Source organism: Saccostrea cucullata, unplaced genomic scaffold, assembly GCF_032062105.1.
Source record: "Saccostrea cucullata isolate Sc308-1 unplaced genomic scaffold, CSIRO_AGI_Scuc_v1 ctg10908, whole genome shotgun sequence".
In the NCBI taxonomy this organism is placed as follows: Eukaryota; Metazoa; Mollusca; class Bivalvia; order Ostreida; family Ostreidae; genus Saccostrea; species Saccostrea cuccullata.
This window is the reverse complement of record NW_026923181.1, coordinates 1-21,246: the sequence shown is the minus strand read 5'-3', so window position 1 is coordinate 21,246 and position 21,246 is coordinate 1. Positions and strand designations below refer to the sequence as shown.

The following is a 21,246-nucleotide window of genomic DNA, read 5'->3' as shown; positions in this document are numbered from 1 at the left end:
TAATGCTAACATATAAATCCATCAGAATTAAATTGAAATGTGCAAAAAAAAAAAAAAAACACTTGCCAAGTGTTACATATTTTCCTGCATGGTTAATTTCTGTTATAAATTCTTCAGAAACTGTTGTAATGGTAAATTGTAAAAAATTCAGTCACTAACCGTAATTAAGACTCATGAAAACGCCAAAACTGAGGCTCAGACTGCTCCAAGTTTGTACTTTTCTTCTAGTCTTCTGTACACTGTTATAGGGTCTGTAAGTCTCGTTTGCTTTCACTTTCGTTTCACGACTTCCGGGTACATCAGCGTTCGTAGTAACAATATGGTGTATTGTTTTGCAATCGGTTGCACGCATCGCACAGGGGGAAAACAGACGTGCAGTTTATTCCGATTCCCAACAGACACAAAAGAACGGAAAAAATGGATTGACAGATGCAGGTGAGTTAATATATAGAAAAAGAATACCTCAATAATATCGCTGTGTTAATTTAGAGGTCATTTGAAGATGCTTGTTACAAACTAAAGTTGCAAGTGTATTTCAATGCTTTTAAGGACGCAGATGTTTGAAAACACCATTTATATCGCAGCAGCTTTGTGTACTTTTATTTGACAATATTATATTGTGATTAAATTTACAATGAAATCGCTTGTTCAGTTCCTTACCCCCCTCCCCCTCCCCACCTTTCCATAAGTAAAGATTAAATCATCCTTTTTACAAAACACTATAACAATGTTCTGCAGAGAAGTTTTTCACCATATTAACTCATTTTAAATACTATTATTGATTAGTAATTTATCATATTTAAACATATGACACCAGAATTTATTCTAAACATCTTTTTAAAAAGATTTTTTAAACATAATATCCTTTTCCAGACGGGCAGACAGGGAGTACAACTCAAATGACAGGCTCTGCAGCTGCCACTTCACAGATGGAAAGAGGGAATTTGGGCCCACAATTTTTGCATATAGCAAGAATGTGGGGTATTTTCCTGAAATAAACACTCCAAAGAGGTAACTGGCAAAAAAAGTCCTACAAAATTATACTGAAAAAAGTGCCTTGACTTCTTATACGTTTTTTAAGATTTTATATCTTTCAAGGAAAAAGTTGGATAGTGTAGCATCATCCTCCTCCCATCCAATACAAAATGACATGACTCTTGCTGTCAGGACGCACCATTCTGTTACAGATCACGATTATTGCAGCAGTACCGAACAAACAGACACAAAAGATCATTCTAAAGAAGGTATCCAAAATATTTGACAGACTTGCATTTTGAAAACTAGAAAATTACAAAATTTGAATCCTCATTAGCCCTGTGATGTTAAGTATCTATTTGCCTCTTTATACTTCTTATAAATACTCTTTACATAAAAGTGTGGTAAAACATTCTAATTCACACACCACTGCTTTCAAAGAATCCTTCCACAGCATACATTTTCAAACTGATTAACAATTAAAATGATGAGGATTTCATTTTATTAACATTTAATGGACAATATTCTAGAACAGACAATATACTGATTACTAGATAGATTTCAATAATTTTACAGCATATACATTTTTATGATTAGACTCATTTAAAATATACTTGCTCTAATATTTACTAGCTTCAGTTTAGTTTATTTCACCCATACCAAAATATTTGTACATGAACATTCAGAAAAGATTTTAAAATGCATCCGATTCAAATTATCCCCTGAAAATATTTATTAATAAATAATAATGTGATTGAACAAAATGAATTACACATTACAGTGTCAGCCTTGGAAAAACAGATTGCCAATTTGCAAGAAGAAATCAGGGATCTAAAATTGCAGAAGCCAAAGATGTCAATAAAAGACATCATAAATGACACTGAAAAGGTAAGTTGCACAGAAGGAGCAAATGTATTTTCTATTCAATACAGTTTAAATAACACTGAAGTGTTTTTACAAACTTCATATAGTAATACATTCTTTTTTCTTTAAATACCATGCAAAATAGCTAAAAAAAAAGTAAATTTCATATTCAAATGTATTATGTTACATATAACTACATTACGTCAATACGTTTACAGTGTACATCAAGTTGATGAACATATCAAAATACATGCAACTTTGTTTGTATGACTAATTTAATAGATAAAGTATTTGAAATAAAAAAATACAATATAAACTTTTCAGTGTTTGTTGCTTGTTCAGATTTAAACTGTTGTGGTGGCACTGACTTAGACAAGGGCAATTAGTGTTACAATAATTATACAGTAAAATAATGAACTGAAATGTTTTGACGTCTATATTTACAAATCTTTCCCTTTATATAACACTATGACTACTGAAAGCAATGCATATCTATAACCGTATAAATACAGGTTCCTCGAATGTCATAAACCTTTGACAAATTTTTTTTAGTGACGTCATAAAGGGTCAAAGCGCATTCAATGGATTACATATGTGCCGTTGATTTTAAAATAAAATATTTCACACATTAGAAGTTATAATCAGGCAAATATAAAATATGAATAAGTCACAAATGTAAAAACAAGTTATATTGCATCATTTTAAAACATTTATCAAGCTACGAATAAGGGTTAGCATGATCAAAGTCACCATAAATTTGGTTTTATCATGTTTATGGAATTGATCTTGTGACTGATAGATGTTTAAAAAAGATACCTTATTTCTTAAATAATATGTGTCTTAAATATTTAAAAATAAGATTTTAAACAATAAAATGTACACAGGTGATAAGAATATCAACAAAGCATGTTCCCTATTCAATATTGACAATGTCCCATAAACTATACAAGCTTAATTCGGTTGTAGATGTTGCTCTACACCTCCTTCCCAGCTGATGTATTTCAAGTTGTGGTAAATATGCTGTACAGAATGGCACCATTTAACTACTACGCTGGATGGACTGTGAACTGTTTCTCTATTGAGGATCAATTACTGATTACATTGATGAAGCTGCGTCTAAATTGCCGTGATCTGGATTTATCAGTTAGATTTGTAACAAGCAGGGCCACTATTTCGAACATTTTTAACACTTACGTTTCAGTTTTGCACGAAATTTTCGTTGATGGAATTCTGAATGAAGTAGGTATTCCTAGTCAGCTTAAGTGTAAAGGGTCAATGCCTAAGTCATTTGAAGAGTTTGCATCTGCTCGTATAGCTATGGATGCTACAGAAATTTTGCAAGATGTTCCTTCAGACATGAATTCACAGTCCCTCTCTTACAGTAATTATAAGAGCAGACACACTGTCAAGGCAGTCACATGCGTTTCACCAAATGGTGCACTAGTATACTCTTCGGACTTGTATCCTGGGTCTACTTCGGATGCAGCCATTGTAGATCACTGTGGAGTGTTGAATCAGCTTCAACCAGGAGACCTCATATTAGCAGATAAGGGTTTTAACATTTTTGACAAGCTTCCTTCTGGTGTTTCCTTAAACATTCCACCATTCCTGTCACAGAAGGCACACTTCACAAAGGAGGAGGCTGCACTGTGCTACAAAATAGGGAAAGCCAGGATTCATGTTGAGAGAGCAAATGAACGCATCAAAAACTATGATATTCTAAATCACATTCCTGCTCAATATCGACACATTTCGACCAAAATTTTTCAGCTATGTTGTTGTTTCATAAACCTTCAAGCACCTCTTTTTAAGGAAATTGCTGACAAATATGAAATTTAGATATGCTATTAAAAGATACCAGAAATGAATTTCACAGTCAGTATTATTTCACAATTCAAAAAGAAAATTAATAGGAAAGAGAACTGAATTTACTTCAGTTTGTAAAAATTTTCATACAGGATTTACAGTATAATTGCGAAAACAAATAACATCATTTATCATTCAGTTGTCCTTTAAAGCCACTTTGTTTTTTTTTTTTGCATTCTTCCTAAAAACCTGTTGAAAAAATTTTAATGCAAAGATTTAAAAGAGAACTTCCTCCAAAACTTTCATGTCAGATTATAGGGTATTGATGTATTTCATATCAAAACATTTAGAAAATGGAATTTCACAAATAGAGTTCAACTTTTTGGATTTTGTCTATCCCATGATCTTAGAATATTACCAATGTTACTAACCTGATTCACTTTAGTGATTCCAAAAACACCATAAAATAAAAATCAAGCATGGCATATATGTTGGGGGCCCATGTCCTGTCCTTAAAAATTCTAACAATCTGCAGGTCTTTAGTGGTCCACACAGCCAGATCACAACACTCTGTCCCAGTAAGGTAGAGCTGGCCCTGGATTTGATGCCAGTAATCATGTGTGGTCTTTAATGATAAGCTTCCACCATTATCAACTGAAAAAATTAAGTAAAAGTTATTCTGTTGTAGATTCTCCTTAAAATGTAATAAATCCTCTTTTGATAGTGTTTGAACTACTAAATGAGTTCTACCATAGTGACTAGACTTTTATTGCTACTTCCATAATTTTATAACACACGATATTAAAAGGAGCAATAGGAAGGCATCTAATAATTAAGAAATAAGGTATCATTTTTCGAGTTTTATTGGGATGTAAAACGGGTTGGTCACGTGATCAAATCCCATAAAGCCCGGAAGATTTGATCATGCGCCAACCCATTTTACATCCCAATAAAACTAAAAAAATGATACCTTATTGCTTATATTTACATTTGTGACTTATTCATACTTTAAATTTGCCTGATTGTGACTTTTAACGTGTGAAATGCATTATTTTTCAAATCCAACGGCATGTTTGTAATCCACTGAACGCGCGTCGACCCTTTATGACGTCACTGAGAAATTACGTCGAACATTTATCCATACGAATATCTATGACCTCTTGACCCCGTACCTGTATTTATACAGTTATAAAAACGCTTGCTTTCAGTAGTGTTATATAAAGGAAAACATTTGCAAATGTAAATATTATTTGTTAAGATATGTATCTGCTCTGCAATACCTAGGAAAAAATCCTTAATATCTGAGCATGCCTCCATAATGGTCTTGTCCTTGGCTGTAAAGGGACATTTCACCTCTACGATAGCAGGCACTTTTGATGGCTGGTCCTTCTGCTGAAGGTGGACAATGTTAGTTTTAGGAAAATCTCCCTGAACGAAGCCATCAGGTGATGCCCCTAAGACTCCTGATTCATGCAGCCATATACCTGAAATACAAAAGTACAAGCATGTACATAAATGTATACCTTCATTAAGTGATGATGTAAACATCTGTCGATTTAAGCTGCTTACATGACTTAGGAATTAATTTACATTAAAGCTCAACAGAGTTGATTGTGTACAGTAAAATAATTCTGATTTCATGTCTAATCTACTCTTATAATATAAAAGACAAGCACTAACATTATGATATAAAGGTATATATGTAGCTGGTAAAATACATTGTACATATAAATGCATGCATCTAAATGAAATAAGGAAGGTTGTGTACTAAAGATTTGTTTATGCACTTTATGCGTTTGTTATTTCTTAACTTTCATACACTCTTGATGTTAATGCACCCACAATTTAACTACTTGCCTGTTGGCAAAACTGTGACTGAACCTGCTTTGCAGTATTCTTCCAAACCAACTTTCTCGTGAGTGATACCCCACTGAATAGGAGCCCTTCTTTCCAAGTTGTAAGCACTTAAAATTCTCTTTTTAAGTGACTCCGACAATCTATAAAAGAATATTACAAATCGGGTATTTCAAAATTAATTCGTATGTTCTTAGTGAGAAAAAAAATCATCAATATTGTATAAACCTTACTGGCATCAGATATTTATTTATGTAGTTGCTAAAACTTGCAACTAGGAATTTGAATTTTAAGTAAAATAGAATTTAAGATATATTGTAGTAACCATATGAAAATATTTGTATAAACATAGAATTTAAAGATACCTGTTTCGTCTTGCTGCTCCAATAATTAGGCCAAAATTTGAAGCTGTAAATCTATATTTTCTAATAGCAGCCCACAGAGAGTTTTCACGCTGGCCAGCTGTCATAAATGCCGCCTCCATAATCTTTTCTGGAGAGATAATAAGGTGTTTTCGAAGCCATGTTTTAAGATCATCAGCACTGATGTACGCCTCGCTCATAAGCAAATCTTCAATCAATGGTACTGGACTGCCAGGCGTCTTGGGCTCCTCTGAGAGAATCCAGTGTAAAGCTACAACATATTTTGCTAAATTAGTATAGCATAGTACCGGAATATATATATACTTTGTGTTTTCAAGATTTTTGTAATCTCTTATTTGATATACACTAACTTGTAAAGGTAATGTTAGGTAAAAGACTATAAAACCTAGTTATATCCTTAATAAATAGTACATCCACATCAACAGGATTCAGTATAACAATGAAGACAAAAAAATCAAGCACACTTTCAACATCAACATGTAAACAAGGCTGAACTGAAAAATGAACTCCTCAAAACTGAAAAATAAACTCCAAAGAACAGCAACCTGTGAAGCGCCCCAACTGTCCCAGCTGATGATACAAAAATGATCTGTCATTGTCCGTTACTTTTCTTGTCAGTGCTCTACATAATTTGAGTATTTCAAAAAACATTTTCCTATTAGATTAATGTACTATGTGATATTTCAGAGTTTGCAAAACTTGTCAGTTTTGTCTCGTTTACCAACAAAAAATTGTAGATGTCATGCATAACTTCAGTATAAGATGGTCATGTTTCTTGATCTGAATTTACTCCATATCCCTCTTTATGGGAATTTTGTACCTGTAGATCATGTAGATAAGGGGAGGGGGATATTTTATTTTAAAAATATAGTCATTTAATATTGGGGGGGGGTCGTTTTTGTTTTTTTTTAACTTTTTTGATTTTAATTAAAACCTTTTTTGTTTTTATGAGTTTTGATTTACATATGATCTAACAACTTATAGTGCCAATTGAACTTGAATTTTCAAAAAAATAAATAAAGGAAAATTTAAGACTGACAAACCCTTACATTTAAGCATGTTTCATAATATTTTTGCCTAACTTCTATATAATATTTAACATCCACTGATTTAATTGCTGTGCACTACATACATCGTCAAATGGAGTCCAACTAATATAATGCTAACCTGTGAAAGTTGCAGGTCAAAAATGACTGACAGAATTTTTCAAGTTTCACATACCCTGATGTTTATATTAAAGAATTCTTAAGGACATTGCTTATTAACACATACTTGTAATCCTACTGCTTTGGGGGATACAGCTCAGCTATCGTAACAGTGGATTTTGGTGGTGCCGACTTTGGATGTTTCAGCCAAGAACATTTTATGTCTGTTTTACTTGCTCTTTTATAGCTGTAATTGAAATATAAAATGTCTTCAAAAGCTACTTCTTATTTTGCACACGCTTACTTGAATTTTAAAAATCAAAAAGTTTAGTTCATATGTACATTGTACTGTTTGTACATTTTTTTTTTTCATTGAACCCTGATTCCCAGCGAGGCTAAGCAACTCCATCTTTCCAGAAAAAAAGCTGTTTCCATAAAATCAGACATTCAGCTTTTTTATCAATTACACTGACACTTCTACTATCAAATCTTGTCCAGTTTATAATTATATTTACCATATGGCTCAATGGCAGAAAATAGAATTTTTGGAGTGGAAAAGTCGAATTCAACTATGAAATGGTATGTGCTAATCCTGGACAGAGAGCGAAATGAAAAAAAAAATGTTGGTATGAAAATTCAATTCAAGTGTCTAAATAATATAGTTAATGAATAAAATTTGTTTACCTCTCATATTTCATAACATTACTTCGACATATTAAATGATTACTCCGATGTAATTTTAGAAACAGATTTTTAGCCAATCAAAACCTCTGCCCATTATCAGTATACATCATTTCACGGTTGAATTCGACTTTTCCACTCGGCGAGCAGATCTTTGACATTGTTTATGGAGATAAAAGGTGTGTCTCTGAGGGAGGGGTTACTCCGTGTAAATAAGAGTTGGATACCTTGTGTTATTATAATACTATAAGATAAAAAAATTATTATAGAAACAAGTGCCTGTGGTTTTATCTCCTAAAATCATCTGGGTACAAATTACAATGATAAATCAATGAAATATGGACAAAATATTTAAGCTTTCACATTTCAAATCCTTCAGTGCAAAAGACCTCAGATGATTTTCTTAAAAATTATTCTTCATACCCAAAGAGCAATGCCGCAGCAACATGGTGGCATTTGTATTGTCCCATTGGGCACTGACATGTTGCATCCTTCACAATTCCGTCTTCAGCATCCAAAAATATCTATGGAGTATGGATACAATTTTTAATAAAGTGTTATTAATATAACACCTTAGAATGTATAGGCCTATACCTGTAAAATATATTCAACCTTTGTTATATATTAATTTGGTTGTATATTGAACAACAGCAGACTTCATAAGCAGTATTCAGTATTAATGTTGCCCCCCCCTTTTCATAACGAACGAAAAACAGCTCCAGTATACATTTCAAAACCCAAGATACTAAACCCTTCTTTATCCTGCTAAGTTTCAATTACAAACCAATTAATTTAACCTTGTAAATGTTTTTTTCAGTTAATAAAAAATATTTCTTATTGAAAGGCAAGCTCTAAAACGAATGCTGAAGTACCTACCTGTACTTTGTACGATGTATCTCTCATTGAGGCTTGAACGCAGGCATTAATAACTCTCAGCTCGTCAACTACAAACCGTAGGACCCTCCCACTTTCCACCGCTGCCTCACTCTTCCTAGTTAACTTAGTGTGCCCCTCAACATACATACCAAACCAGGTTATTACGTTTTATTCTTGTGTTCCTTTTTGGAAATCAACCAATGAGTGACTAGAATAAAATCAAAATTAAATTATTTATTTTTAAAATCGGTAGGAGAAGAAAGTAGTGCAGAAAAAATTACAAGCTCCTTAATTTGCAGACTTGAATTAAAAAAACTGAGCCTCACACCTGTTGATAAGGATATCTTTCTGACCGAAAAAGCTTGGCAAATGTAATTTATCAAGAAGATCAGCCGAATTATTTTGTGTGTTATAATGCCAGTCAGAACTCTGAAATTCCCCTTCTTTCACTTTGATTTTTCCCGCAGACAGAAGCATTTTGCCGGGAAAGAAATCTGACATGCCACCTCGAGATTTTAACCATGGAAAGACAAGTTGATGTGCTTTGATTTGAGGGGTCACTCATTTCTGAACGAAAATTAGGGACATCGCTATGAGAAGAGACGTTAACATTGTTGCCTATGGGAAAACAATTAGTGGACTGTACCCATTTGTTAGAAAGATAAGCAACTTGTGCATTCTGTTTATTTATAGCAATTAAAGATTATAGTTCTTGACATATGTTTATTGAAACCATTAAAACTTTTTTATTACATATGTTCACCTGTATCCCGGTGAAATAGCTCATGTGATATCGTTTTCGTATCAACACTTTGTATTCCTACGCCGCGTTACGTAATGTAAATAAACAAATACATGTGAATGGTGGAGAGAATGTCAAAATTCACTTTGATATATTCTAACAAATTTTCATTCATGAATTAAAAAAAAAAATAAATGCTGAAATACATTTTTATTTCATTTTTGCACGAGCTATTTCATACAGCGTAGTAGTATTTATTACGTTATTTGGTCCAAGTTAATCGAAAGGGAACTTTGAATTAGAAATAAAAACAAAAGACACATTTATCATGTTTAGGCCATATAAAATTAATCTTTAGATTCTCATCCTCGCCCGCCCCTCACAAAATGTCCCGCCCAAACTTTTTTAATTTTGATTTTTGTGTATTTTCATGTATTTTTATTCAGTAAGAATTTGGGTCAAAGTTTAAGAGTTATCTCCCGTCTGTATTAAAAGTCGCGTGTTGCTATTTATAGCAAAAACCCCAAGTGAAGAATGGAGAAAAATCGGCAATAAAAGCAGTTTAAATGATTAAGGAAAAGATAATTTGTCAGTATAGAGAAGGCAGAGAAGAAAAATAGAATAAACACATATTTATAGATACCATCACTGGCAGGAGCAAGTATGTAGAGAGATTATAACTAAGAATAGATGAAGAAAATGACACCTGGTCAAGTTATATATAACGATCTCCAGCTGTGTGACTTTGCTTTGAAATAAAAAAAAATCTACAACATCGTAGACAGACTTAAGAGAAGGCCTAGATTTTTCAGTAGAATAATTATTAGAACATTTATATAGATTTTGCAAAATAAGAAATCACGCATACACAATTTATTGGTATCCCCACCTCATTTTGTTCAGGGTGTGCCGTATAATGTGTACTTGATAATTTGTTAATTAACAATAAATATATATATATTCAATTTTTAAAGCAAAAATTTTCTTTAAATATTTAAAAGAATATGAAAAGAATTAAATCTATTCATATTTGCATTAAATTAAGGTAATGAAAAAAATGTGTACGGGGCATCAATTGTTTTGTTGTTACTTAGGCCTATATATAAATTAACAATTATAAAAAATAAAAAAAAAAAAATCCGCCCATCGGCCCCAATTTTTTAGCAAATAAGGATGAGAATCTAAAGATTAATTTTACCTGGCCTTATAGTGAACGAAAATATGTGACAAATAGAATCACTCATGATTTGTGGTTTGATATGATTTTTAGCCAACTCTGTGTGAATTTTCATTTTCCTCGCCAAGGCTCGGGGATAAAACACACAATTCGTTGGATAAAAGTCATATCAATCCACAAACCATGGGAGATCCTATATATATATATCGAAGTAAAAATATGAGGGTTGTTTGTGAAGCCTGTGAACATTAGTAGTTTTCTAATATACTTTTTTTATTTATTTAAAATTAATGCTTTCTTTCTAAAAAAAAAATAAAAAATTCTCAATGATCCCATTTTATTCAACATACATTAAATTAATATACAATACAATGGTTCATAGACAATGATTAATACAATTTTTAATAAGATAAACTAAACATTTCAAGCAAAACAGGAAACTGATACAATATTTTTTTTTACTTGCGAGACTCCTTTACAGTTGAATAATAATATCGATAAATCAAAAAAAAATAACATGAAGAAAGGATGAGCTAGAGAACCGCATTTTCTTACGTGTCTGAAATACAAATGAGACCCACTCTCTACCGGAATGTGACCCATTTAGCTTTATTTATATTTGAATGGAAGGAGAAACAGCAGTCCTTGATCTTTATTTGCATTTACAGAGTTATACATTGGAATCATTTTAAAATGTTTTTTTAATCAAACAAAACTTTAAATTACATACAAGGTAAAAAAAATCGATATGCTTTGCTTTATAATATTGCAATAGATTTTAAAGTATGTTAACGATTCAGATTAAAAACAATGTCTTATAGTAAAGATATAATTAAGTATATAATGGGTGAGATTATTTATCATCATTTTTTTTGTAAAACACCTAAATAATTTCAGAGACTATATGCTTCATCAGAATGATCAATTTTTTTCTTCTCGGAGGTACTGAAAATTACCTTTGTTAAACATTGGATACAAATTGTTGCCGATGGGACATGATTTTTCCATTTTTGATTTTAAAAAATTCTCCAGAATCAGTCAATGTTGAAAGCATCTTGAATAATGTGGATATTCAGCGAATGACCGTTCTTCTTACTAAAAAGCAAAACCAAGTAGAAGGCAAAATAGAAAAAACCAGAAAATAATCCAACCGTGTTTGACATGATTCATATATTACGCGGATGGATGTTTCAGAGATCCGTTTTTCCTCTGCTCCTATTTTGTATTGCTTTACGGACTTTGCTATTGAATACCGTTCGTTATTTTCATACCTTTCCTTTTTCTGACCCATTGGTCACTAGAAAAAAAAATTGAAAATACTAAATCGTCAGCTTTCTTACCTAGTGGTTTGATCTTTTAAGCACAGTGGTTTTTGAAAAGATGAGTCTTAAAGAATGTTTATTCTTTATTGTAAATACAGATTTCCAGCAAAAGCCAGAATTCAAAACATCGGGAAATTTCTTCAAACCTTGATTAATATACATATCTTTACTGACTACATGTATGAATAGAAAGTATATAAAAATTGATTTAAAAAAATGGAATATTGGGATTTTTTTTTAGTTTTCTACGCGAATCTTACATACTTTATAATTTCTTATCAGATTTTCCATCTAATTTTTTTTTTCTAAAATTCTTTGGCAAACATTACTCATGATATCAAGAACACAAGTCTAACAGAAATATTGCTGACTTTCCTCAAAACGTTATTTATTCATACTGTAAATGTATTATATTTGGCGTGTACGATATTTGGCGTAAATTGAATTTTCAACAAGTTGGCGTAGATTTGATTTAGTGCTTTTTGAATGTGCTTTACATAAACCTTTATACACAAAGCATTTAGTGATGCACTTGTTTTAGCGGAGGCTGCTTTCCGCGAAAGGCGCTAAATAGAATACACAGCCAAATGTAATACGTTTACAGTAATTTTTTTAACTTCATTTTTCAAAGCGCTGACTTCTTCCTGGACGGTAGTTAAAGAATTTTGAACACACGCTTGCTGATTCTGAACATCTGTAATGGATGACTCCATACTCGCGTTTGTATATTCATTATTGACGCATTCAAATTCAATAATATATTGCTTATAAGTTCACTTCTGATAAAGCATCACTTTGCTGTGGTACTTGAGAACTGAAAGGGTTATCTGGCACTCTGGGGTATACCTAGAAACGAAGACAGGACAAGGCTTTAATCGACGAGGAAGGCCAAAAGAATTTACAATTCTAACTATTGGTGTCACAAAACAACACCCTTTAGTTGTCGAACCTATGATTGCTTAGATTAAAGAAAATAATATATGTGAATTTTAAAGTTAGTATGCAACACAGGTGAGTTATCAGCTGAGCGGGTTTTCCGAAATTGACGAGGTGAAGGTCGATCAATCTATTTCTCATCCGTGTGAAGTAACTCGAGCTTAATGACTTTACATTTTACATCCCAATCCTTTATAGGCTTAAACAATTGTGAATAATATAATCACTGGGACTTTGAAATAGTGAAAATTTTATTGGCGTAAATTTAATATACTGACTTGGGTTCTGATTCGCGGAAAAAAACATGACACGGAAAAAAAACCTGATATACGGTATATATACCGCAAAGCAAAACAACATACATTTAAATTATGACACCCTTGTTAATTTCTCCTGATGGCAGATGAGCTTGCAGACCACTGTTTTAAAAGTATCCTTCTTGTTTATTTTACTTGTGTTTTCGAGTTTTCAACTTCTGTTTAAATTTGTCTTGGTGGCTCTAAATCTTCAACTTTTGTTTTCAGATTCTCTACTTCTGTTTGTATTTTTTCGGTCGATTCTCGAACTTCTCGAACTTCTGTTCTCAAATTTTCAAATTTTCTTTCAAGTGCCGTTTGCACATCTGCTATTGACGTTTGTATGTTTGTTTGAAAATTCAACAGTAACGCTTCCAAATTAGCTGTTGTTGGAATACGACTCTGATCTCCTGACTGTGAACTTGTATGATTTTCTGACACACCAGAAACAAAAGGAGAGCACGGCTTTAATCTATGAGGGAGTTCAAAAGAATCAAGGATTCTAACCATTGGTGTCACTAGACAGGATCCCTTTGTGCTCGAACCTATAGCCATCCCTAGGCAGCTTAGTGTCTTGTCTCGGTTGATACAAAACACAAACGCTCCAGAATCACCAGCTTCAAAAAATGTCCCATGGGGAAGACTTTGGATTTCAATTTGATTGAACATATAAGCCGGTGTTTTGTCTGGCAATTCTCCAATTTCGTCCAGAAAGCGAACGTGTACTCCATTAAAGTAGAGACTTCCAATGGTGAAGCCTGTTTTACTTCCGTATTTTTGACACTGTATCATTTACCTGGAATTTTGCCTCTAATTTTCTGATTAGGCTCAGGATCTTGTACATTAACAATATCTCCTTTAAAAACAGGTGGTTTATTTGGGTCAAAACCTAGAATTAAATTTAAGACAATGTTTTATTGTGAAAAATATGCCATTTTGATTGACCAAAGCAATATCTTATTCTATATTCATTTCTGACAATAAGATGATATTAATATTCCTAATTTAAAAATAGTGATGGAACGATTGTCGGCGACAATCGATTGTCGACCGTTACAAGCTCTTCTATGCTACTAATCGATTATAAAATAAATGTCGCCGACATCGCTAACAAAAAATAAAACTGTCATACTTTAATTTTATTACCAAATCCAAGTGCAAAGAGCATAAAAGTAGTGATGAATGGTAGGATCCCGTGTCTTGTTGATACTTTTACCGCCATGATTAAATATGGGGTTAGACTAATACCAGGAAACGGTAATATTGCAAGTAAAGGAAAACATAACTAGAAAACTGACCAGTCAGCAAGGGCCCCGCCATGGGGTAGAATTAAAAAGGTGCAGCTTACAGGATGGTTAAAAAATGTACAAAGAAAAAGCAACAGCAACTGTATTCTTAAAATTTCAACATAATTCCTGAATATTCAAAAACCTGAAAATAATATTCTTGTATTTACAATAGGCAGTAAAGAACAACTTAACATTGAATGTATATTTAAACAATTATGAATCTTGTGTTATATAAAATGCCAGCCTTCAATGAATGCAAATATCCTGAAGGCTTGACCTTAACTTCAAACAAACTGCAGTTGCAGACAAAGGTTTTCATTAATCTTAAAGTGACAGATAAAGAGAAGCCTACTAAATTTTTTGCAGCAGGCTAGATAATTAATCCCAAGGGATTAATTGTACCTCTCTCATCATTTTCTTCTAAATTTACAATAAGAACTTTTTCAGTATTAATGACAGAATGGGGTTTTTATACAACTACATTAAAAATTAAAAAAACATTCTTGAATTGATATATTTAAAAAAAAAAGGAAAAAGGGAAAAAAAAGTACCCTGGTAAATCAAAAAATCTTCTTTAATCTATTTTTTTTTTTTTAGAATTCAATGAAATCATAACTATCAAACAAAAATAAATAATAAAAATTTATATTTAAATCCACATTTCAGAGTGTTCATAGCATTCCAAATTGTTTTAACTTCAAAACAAACTTCATTTGCAGACAGAGGTAGTTATTAATCTCAATGTGACAGATAAAGATAATGCTCTGGATTTTCTTCAGGAGGAAAGCTAATTAATCCCATGGGACTCATAGCAGCATTCAGTTTACTGAATGGGAACATCTTCAGCAGTTATCTCTCTTTGCCAATGCATTCTTATATAAAGTTAAGGAATCTACCCCACCACCCCAGCTCCAAACCAAGGGACATAGAGAACCAAACTTAGCATCAAAATATGTATTTTTGCCTACTGAACTACCGTACCTAATTTGATCTTAATTGGGCAAGCCCGGCAACCATAAAAAAGTTGCCCATTCATACTTATGCATAGTTAAGGAATCTACCCCACCACCCCAGCTCCAAACTAGAAGACATAGAGAATCAAACTTAGCATCAAAATATGTATTTCTGCCTATTGAACTACCATACCAAATTTAAACTTGATTGGGCAACCATAAAAAAGTTATTAGAAAAAAACAGAAAATTTGTGGACAGAAGTTTTCAAGACAGACGGACAGACAGACAGAAGGATGGACGGACAGAGTGGTTACTATAGGGCACCCGCAAATCCTTGCGGGGCCCTAATTAGTCTAGTCAATCTTTAAATGTAATTATAATCATAAATACAAGTCTTACTTCTGGATAATTACTTTTACAACTTACAATTTTAACTATTTAAAACTAATTTTAAGAAATAAATACGTACATGTGTTGAATGAAAATGGCACTAATATCAGTAAAATACCCATTGCTTGGACTTTGTGAAAAAAATGAATTCCCATTCTTTTTTCAATAGTCCTATATGTATATTGTTTAAGGTAAACAAAATACTATTTTCCACTTTTTAAAAAAGAAATTTCAATTAACATTTTTGAATATTTTATGTAAGTAAATTTTTTTTTGTAAAAGTCTAACAGAAATCTGAATAAGTCTTAACTTTTCTATATTAATTTTATTAATGTTTAAAATTTCGAATATAATCGATTATTAATCGATTATGCCCAGCCGATTATTATCTATAATCGATTATGATTTTTTTCCGATTTCCCATCACTATTAAAAAATGAAGCTTATTTCAACTTATGTTATATGATATAACATAACTTGGGGTAGTTAACGCTTTATAAACAGAGAAGCGGTTTATAAAAAAGCGTAAGCTGCATGCCCCAAGTTTTGTTATTACGTATAATATATAAGTTGAAAGAAGCTTCATTCCTTATAATTTAATTTCAATGTAAACAATAAGACACTTTTTCCATTTTTCCTTCGGAAAAAGGCTTTAGATTTTGCTTATTTTAAAAGTCAACGGCAAGCGGAGTAATACATTTTTGATGTAACTCATTGTGACGTAGGCAAGTTATGTTATACAAAATGGATAAAACCTTTTAATCAATCAAATGACGTGTTACAAATTAAATTAAAGTATTATGGTTTAAAAATGGAAACTAACAATAAAGTTGAGATAATATTCCCCTAAGTTCAATCAATGATAGAATACAATGATAGAATAGACAAAGTGGGGTTAACATGGGTAACATACCTGCTGAGTATAACTGGTTTGGTTGAGTAACTGGGAACCCAAACTCCTTTAAAGTTGGGTCAAGTTTGATCAAAGCTGCGTCAACGGAATTGTGGATGAATGAGCGCCTTCCTATGAAATCTTTATCAACAATATGTCCACACACTTGAAATTTATGCTGGTTTTTATCAAAAACCTCAACCTCAAAATCACTGCTTTTATTCAGTTTATCTTTGAGTTCCTCCCGAGACATTTTCAGTTCTTCTGTAGAAAACACGACATGAGCGCAGGTTATTAGACAAACTGTATTTCCATTAGGATTCCTTGGATCGCCTGGCCAATCAACAAAACCCCCGATGCTTCCATGTCCAGGAGTATTTATTCTCTTGGCACGACGAATATGTCCTCCAAAATCTATAGATCTATCACTTCCTAAAGAACAATATCCCTCCTGAACATCTACGTCAAAGCCATTAATTTGTTTAGGAAACTGTCGTTCTCCAAAAGGAATGTAGCCTTTATGCAAACACAAAAGGCTTATGCAGTGTTTTTCGACAATGACATGTTTTCCTTTGAAATATCCTGATGATTTATATGGAGATGCCGATATCAGAGTAAGGTTGGAATGCTTCTTGAAAAGTTTTCTTGCGTCATTTTCTGGTATAACAGGCACGTTACTTGATGAGAAAGAAGCAGAAGAGGAGTTGAAGACAGTATATCCTTCATCAGATGGTTGAGTATAGTTATACAATACCAGATTCACCCCCATGAGATTTTCCAGAATTCTGTCTTTCGTTTCTATGCTACCTTTGTATGACATCATGATCACAAGCCTACTTTCCTTACTACATTCACTACAGAACGATAGTCTGATTGCATTTTGTCGAAGTCTTGGACATTCTCTTAAAATTCTGTATTTCGCTGTGGTCAAAAAAGTGTCCATAAAAGAAGAAATTCTTTTCTTGTCTTTAAACAGTTTACTCAAATGAAAATCAAAATCAATTAGGTACGACCTCACAATCTCTAAAATCAATATGTGGTTTTGATTTTCAATAGCGAATTCCAGGCATGGATAAATAATTAATGAAAGGTCTTTTGGTTTAAATTCTAGCATTGCTTTTTTTGTATATTCAGAGAAAAGGAGAGATAAAATGAGACGACATTTTGGAGACTGTGTCTTTCTGAAGACTTTGTTAAAGTCTGTCATCCATTCAAGAAAATCCTCAACACTGGATTGAGAGAACGGCTCAAAACTTTTACTCTGCTTTTCAGCATCAGTAATCTGAAGACCTGAACAGTCAAGGTAATCTACTCTCTTAACGATGTCCTTAAAGTCATTGTTTTCCACGTGATCACGTTGATTTGAGTAAAGATTATAAGTTTCAATATTCATAAAACTTATTAGTTTTTGGATTCGAAACTCATAGTCCTCGCTTTCTTTGAGCTGTTCCAGTTTTTCATTAAAAGTTTTCTCTGGCCAACATGAAGTTCTCTCTACAATTAAATGAATAAATGGTCATCAATCATTTAAAAACTAGAAATATATCCATAGGACATGAATGCCCCGCCAAAGGTATATAAAAAATGCAACATGAAAAATTTTATACCTGTATGAAATTTGATCAGAATATCTTGAATAGTCAGCAGTTAAATTGCTTACATTAGCGTGTACCAGCATATGAAGTATGACACTTATTTCTTTAAAGTGAGTTTAAGGTCAAAGGAAATGACAGGGGTCAAAAACGTTTATGCAACTGAAAAAAAAAAAACATTGTGAATAATTTATTCAAAACTGACTTAAACCAATTTGATTAAAGTGAGGTCAAAGTCAAATGAAGGTCAAGGTAAAAAAAATGTTGATGCAGTTGAATTGCTTGCATCAGTATGTATTAGCATATGAAGTTTGACACTATTCTAAGAAAAGTGAGGTCAAAAGGTCAAAGGGAAAGTCAAGGTAAAAAATGTTGATATAATTGAAGATCTCTCATCAATAAGTATCAACATATGCACTAATGGACGAAAAAAGTGCTGAGAATCCCAAAGGAGTTTTCCACTTAAGTATGGTAGCGTGGTCCCTTTTTTCGCCCTTCTTTTACAGATTATACTTGAGGATATGGTATAATTTTTATTTTAATGGTGTACAACATAGTGTTTCTTATCAAAATTTTGTACAATCGTTATTGATGATTTTGAGCATCAAGAAATAAAAGCCAATTTTCAACACCTACCGCACATAAAAATTCCAAAACATTTTCTTTCGAACAGAGCACGGTTTCTCTATTACATACACATGGGCGGAGACATTTAAATTAGGTACTATATAAAGAAAGACATGGTGAGCTGTAGCGTGAGATAATAAACAATATGCGGGTTAGAATAATATTCAATAAGCTTGAATTTTATTTTACAAATTTTGCACTATTCGTATTCTTCTCAATTTGGCGTGGGTTAGGGGTCTTCTTTTTTGTTCTTGAGGTATTTTTGGTCTGAAAATCCCCCAATATTTTTTTTTTATTTTAATCTATAAATGCATCTATAAGATATATTAACCACTTTATTGATTTTCTTCCTTATGACAATTTAAAAAGTACAAGCGATCGAATAATAAATTACGGTAAATACACAGAGAAATTCATTACACCTCCTCTTTCCTTTGTAAAGGGGTACATATGTAGCTTAGAATAAATAAACAATAGACCTGAACAAAAGTCTGGTAAAGCAAAGGAAAAAGAGTAAACTCTTCCAAACCTGAAAAAATCGATTATGTAGGAGTGGGAGTCAAACTTTTATTTGAAATTTGAAAAATAAAACACCAATTTCAATGTGTGTTTATTCATATCGTACATGTACCAGCTAAAGGCGTAAGAAAGTTGTTTTTCCCGGCGGGGCGGGGGGGGGGGGGGGGAATTTAAGATTTATTTCTGAAAAGAAGGGGCCACCCCTCCTCCTGATACTACATGTCTGACTTGTATATATTTCATAATTTTGCTCTAAATTCTGCAATGAATATATCGATTTACTTATCGATCAGATTATTGTTTAAAGTATATGCATATGGAGTGTACAAATCGCTTAATAGACATGTGTATAATCACTTCAAAACAGTTGTTGAATAATAAAAGCACAAGTATTATACTTCATAAGGATTCTTAATAATAAATATCACATTACTGGTAAGCTGTAAATGAAATTCAAACTCAATATTCATCTACTTCGTTGCATTAATACATTCAAAGTTTGTGCGAGTTTATATGCACCCCGAAACGTGACAAAGGTGTAAGGTTGCTTTGAATATTGAAGTGTTCAGTACAGTGTATTTGTTTTTATTGACATGATTTTACTTGAATGTAAATATAGCACAGAAAAAGGGGGGATGCTGTTAACGACGGAAGGTTCTTTAATTCTACGTTTATAAATCATTCGTGTTATAATTGCTTATTTTATATTTTTATAGATATATCTTAACAGAAAACACCCCCTCCCCCGTAGAATTCTTTTAGATTTATCTGATGAAATGTGTGTTCAATGAAATAAACTACTGTACTTAGATAAAGATTATGCAAGTAAAAGTAATGTGCGTAATGACCATATCATGTTGTCTACACAATCTATATATTTTTTATGTACTAAATATTAAAGAATTGAATCCAAAAGTATTAAAAAATACGCTCATTCAATTGTATATTTGATTTACCTTATTTCACGTGCATACATGAGCATGGTGACCATATGTTCTTGTAGAAGTCCATTAAATCAATCTATGTTCTAAATCTCACCCCGTTTGGTTGAAAACCAAGGGAGTTATAGCTGTATAAAGTTTCAGCCAATCAGATTACAGCGCACGTACACGCACTTGCTTGCATTGCATGGTGACCATATCTTCTTGTAGAAGTCCATTACATCTATCTATGTTCTAAATTCCACCACCTTTGGTTGAAAACCAAGGCAGTTATAGCTGTTTAACGTTTAAGCCAATCAGATTGCAGCGCACGTGTATACACGTGTTTTCCTGATAATTGCTATATATCATGTTGTTGGATATCTTAATGCATGGCTATGTTCAAAATTTCATAGGATTTCGTTGAAAAACAAGAAAGATATAGAGACTTTAGTTTCAGACATCAGAGCGAAGCGCACGTGCATGCGCGTAAGATCTTGCTATTTTGACAATGTCATAATATATCCATATATCATAAGTTTTAAAGCATTTCATCAAAAATGTAAAAAGTTACGCCAAAATTAATTAAAATGGTCATTTCACGTGTTGCACGTGCGCGCTCTTGCAAGCACGTGCGCGCAAAATGACCTTTGTTCAGCAAATCTACATAACATGTCTACTGATCCTAAAACATTTTACCTTAGTCGGATGTGTAGTTTACAAGATCACTCGATTACAAAATTTTCCCAGGAAAAAGAAAAATAATTATAACTAGGAGACTTATTGTTCACAGAACAATAAGAGGTCTTTCCACCTTCTTTTAATTTTAAATTTGTTTTATACCTGACTCCTAAAAATTAAATACCATGAAAAAGAAACCAGAACTCTCTTAAAGAATAGAAAAAATGAAAAAAAAAAAAAAAGAATGACCTTGACCTTTGACCTTGAAAAAATATTCAAGGTCAAAGGTCAAGAATCACAATGCAATTGACCCCATGCTTCTATG

The 21,246-nt window shown here is 32.5% G+C and overlaps 3 protein-coding genes and 1 pseudogene across 3 annotated transcripts; 2 read left to right on the top strand and 2 right to left on the bottom strand.

The window, feature by feature from the left end:
- Positions 1 to 246: 246 nt before the first annotated feature.
- On the top strand, positions 247 to 1,968 carry LOC134263364 (THAP domain-containing protein 2-like). The gene is made up of 4 exons (XM_062745697.1): positions 247 to 435; positions 874 to 1,011; positions 1,099 to 1,244; positions 1,757 to 1,968. Exons 1-4 carry the CDS (start codon positions 320 to 322, stop codon positions 1,966 to 1,968), a joined length of 612 nt encoding a protein of 203 aa, XP_062601681.1. The 5' UTR covers positions 247 to 319.
- On the bottom strand, positions 1,463 to 8,722 carry LOC134263366 (uncharacterized; annotated as a pseudogene).
- LOC134263363 (uncharacterized) lies at positions 2,806 to 3,678 on the top strand. Its single transcript, XM_062745696.1, has one exon. It carries the CDS (start codon positions 2,806 to 2,808, stop codon positions 3,676 to 3,678), a length of 873 nt encoding a protein of 290 aa, XP_062601680.1.
- Positions 8,723 to 13,845: 5,123 nt separating the features above from the next.
- Positions 13,846 to 18,086, bottom strand: LOC134263367 (uncharacterized). Its single transcript, XM_062745698.1, has 2 exons — positions 16,604 to 18,086; positions 13,846 to 13,946 (listed from the first exon to the last, which is right to left on the bottom strand). Exons 1-2 carry the CDS (start codon positions 17,973 to 17,975, stop codon positions 13,846 to 13,848), a joined length of 1,473 nt encoding a protein of 490 aa, XP_062601682.1. The 5' UTR covers positions 17,976 to 18,086.
- Between the last annotated feature and the right edge of the window lie 3,160 nt (positions 18,087 to 21,246).

Bases quoted from the DNA above. Each gene is read 5' to 3' on its own strand.
- LOC134263367 (XM_062745698.1), bottom strand. From the start codon at position 17,975: ATGAATATTGAAACTTATAATCTTTACTCAAATCAACGTGATCACGTG. The intron at 13,947-16,603 runs GTATGTTACCCA...ATTTAATTCTAG, and splicing joins AAACCAGTTATACTCAGCAG to GTTTTGACCCAAATAAACCA.
- LOC134263363 (XM_062745696.1), top strand. From the start codon at position 2,806: ATGTTGCTCTACACCTCCTTCCCAGCTGATGTATTTCAAGTTGTGGTA.
- LOC134263364 (XM_062745697.1), top strand. From the start codon at position 320: ATGGTGTATTGTTTTGCAATCGGTTGCACGCATCGCACAGGGGGAAAA. The intron at 436-873 runs GTGAGTTAATAT...ATCCTTTTCCAG, and splicing joins AAATGGATTGACAGATGCAG to ACGGGCAGACAGGGAGTACA. The intron at 1,245-1,756 runs GTATCCAAAATA...TACACATTACAG, and splicing joins AAAAGATCATTCTAAAGAAG to TGTCAGCCTTGGAAAAACAG.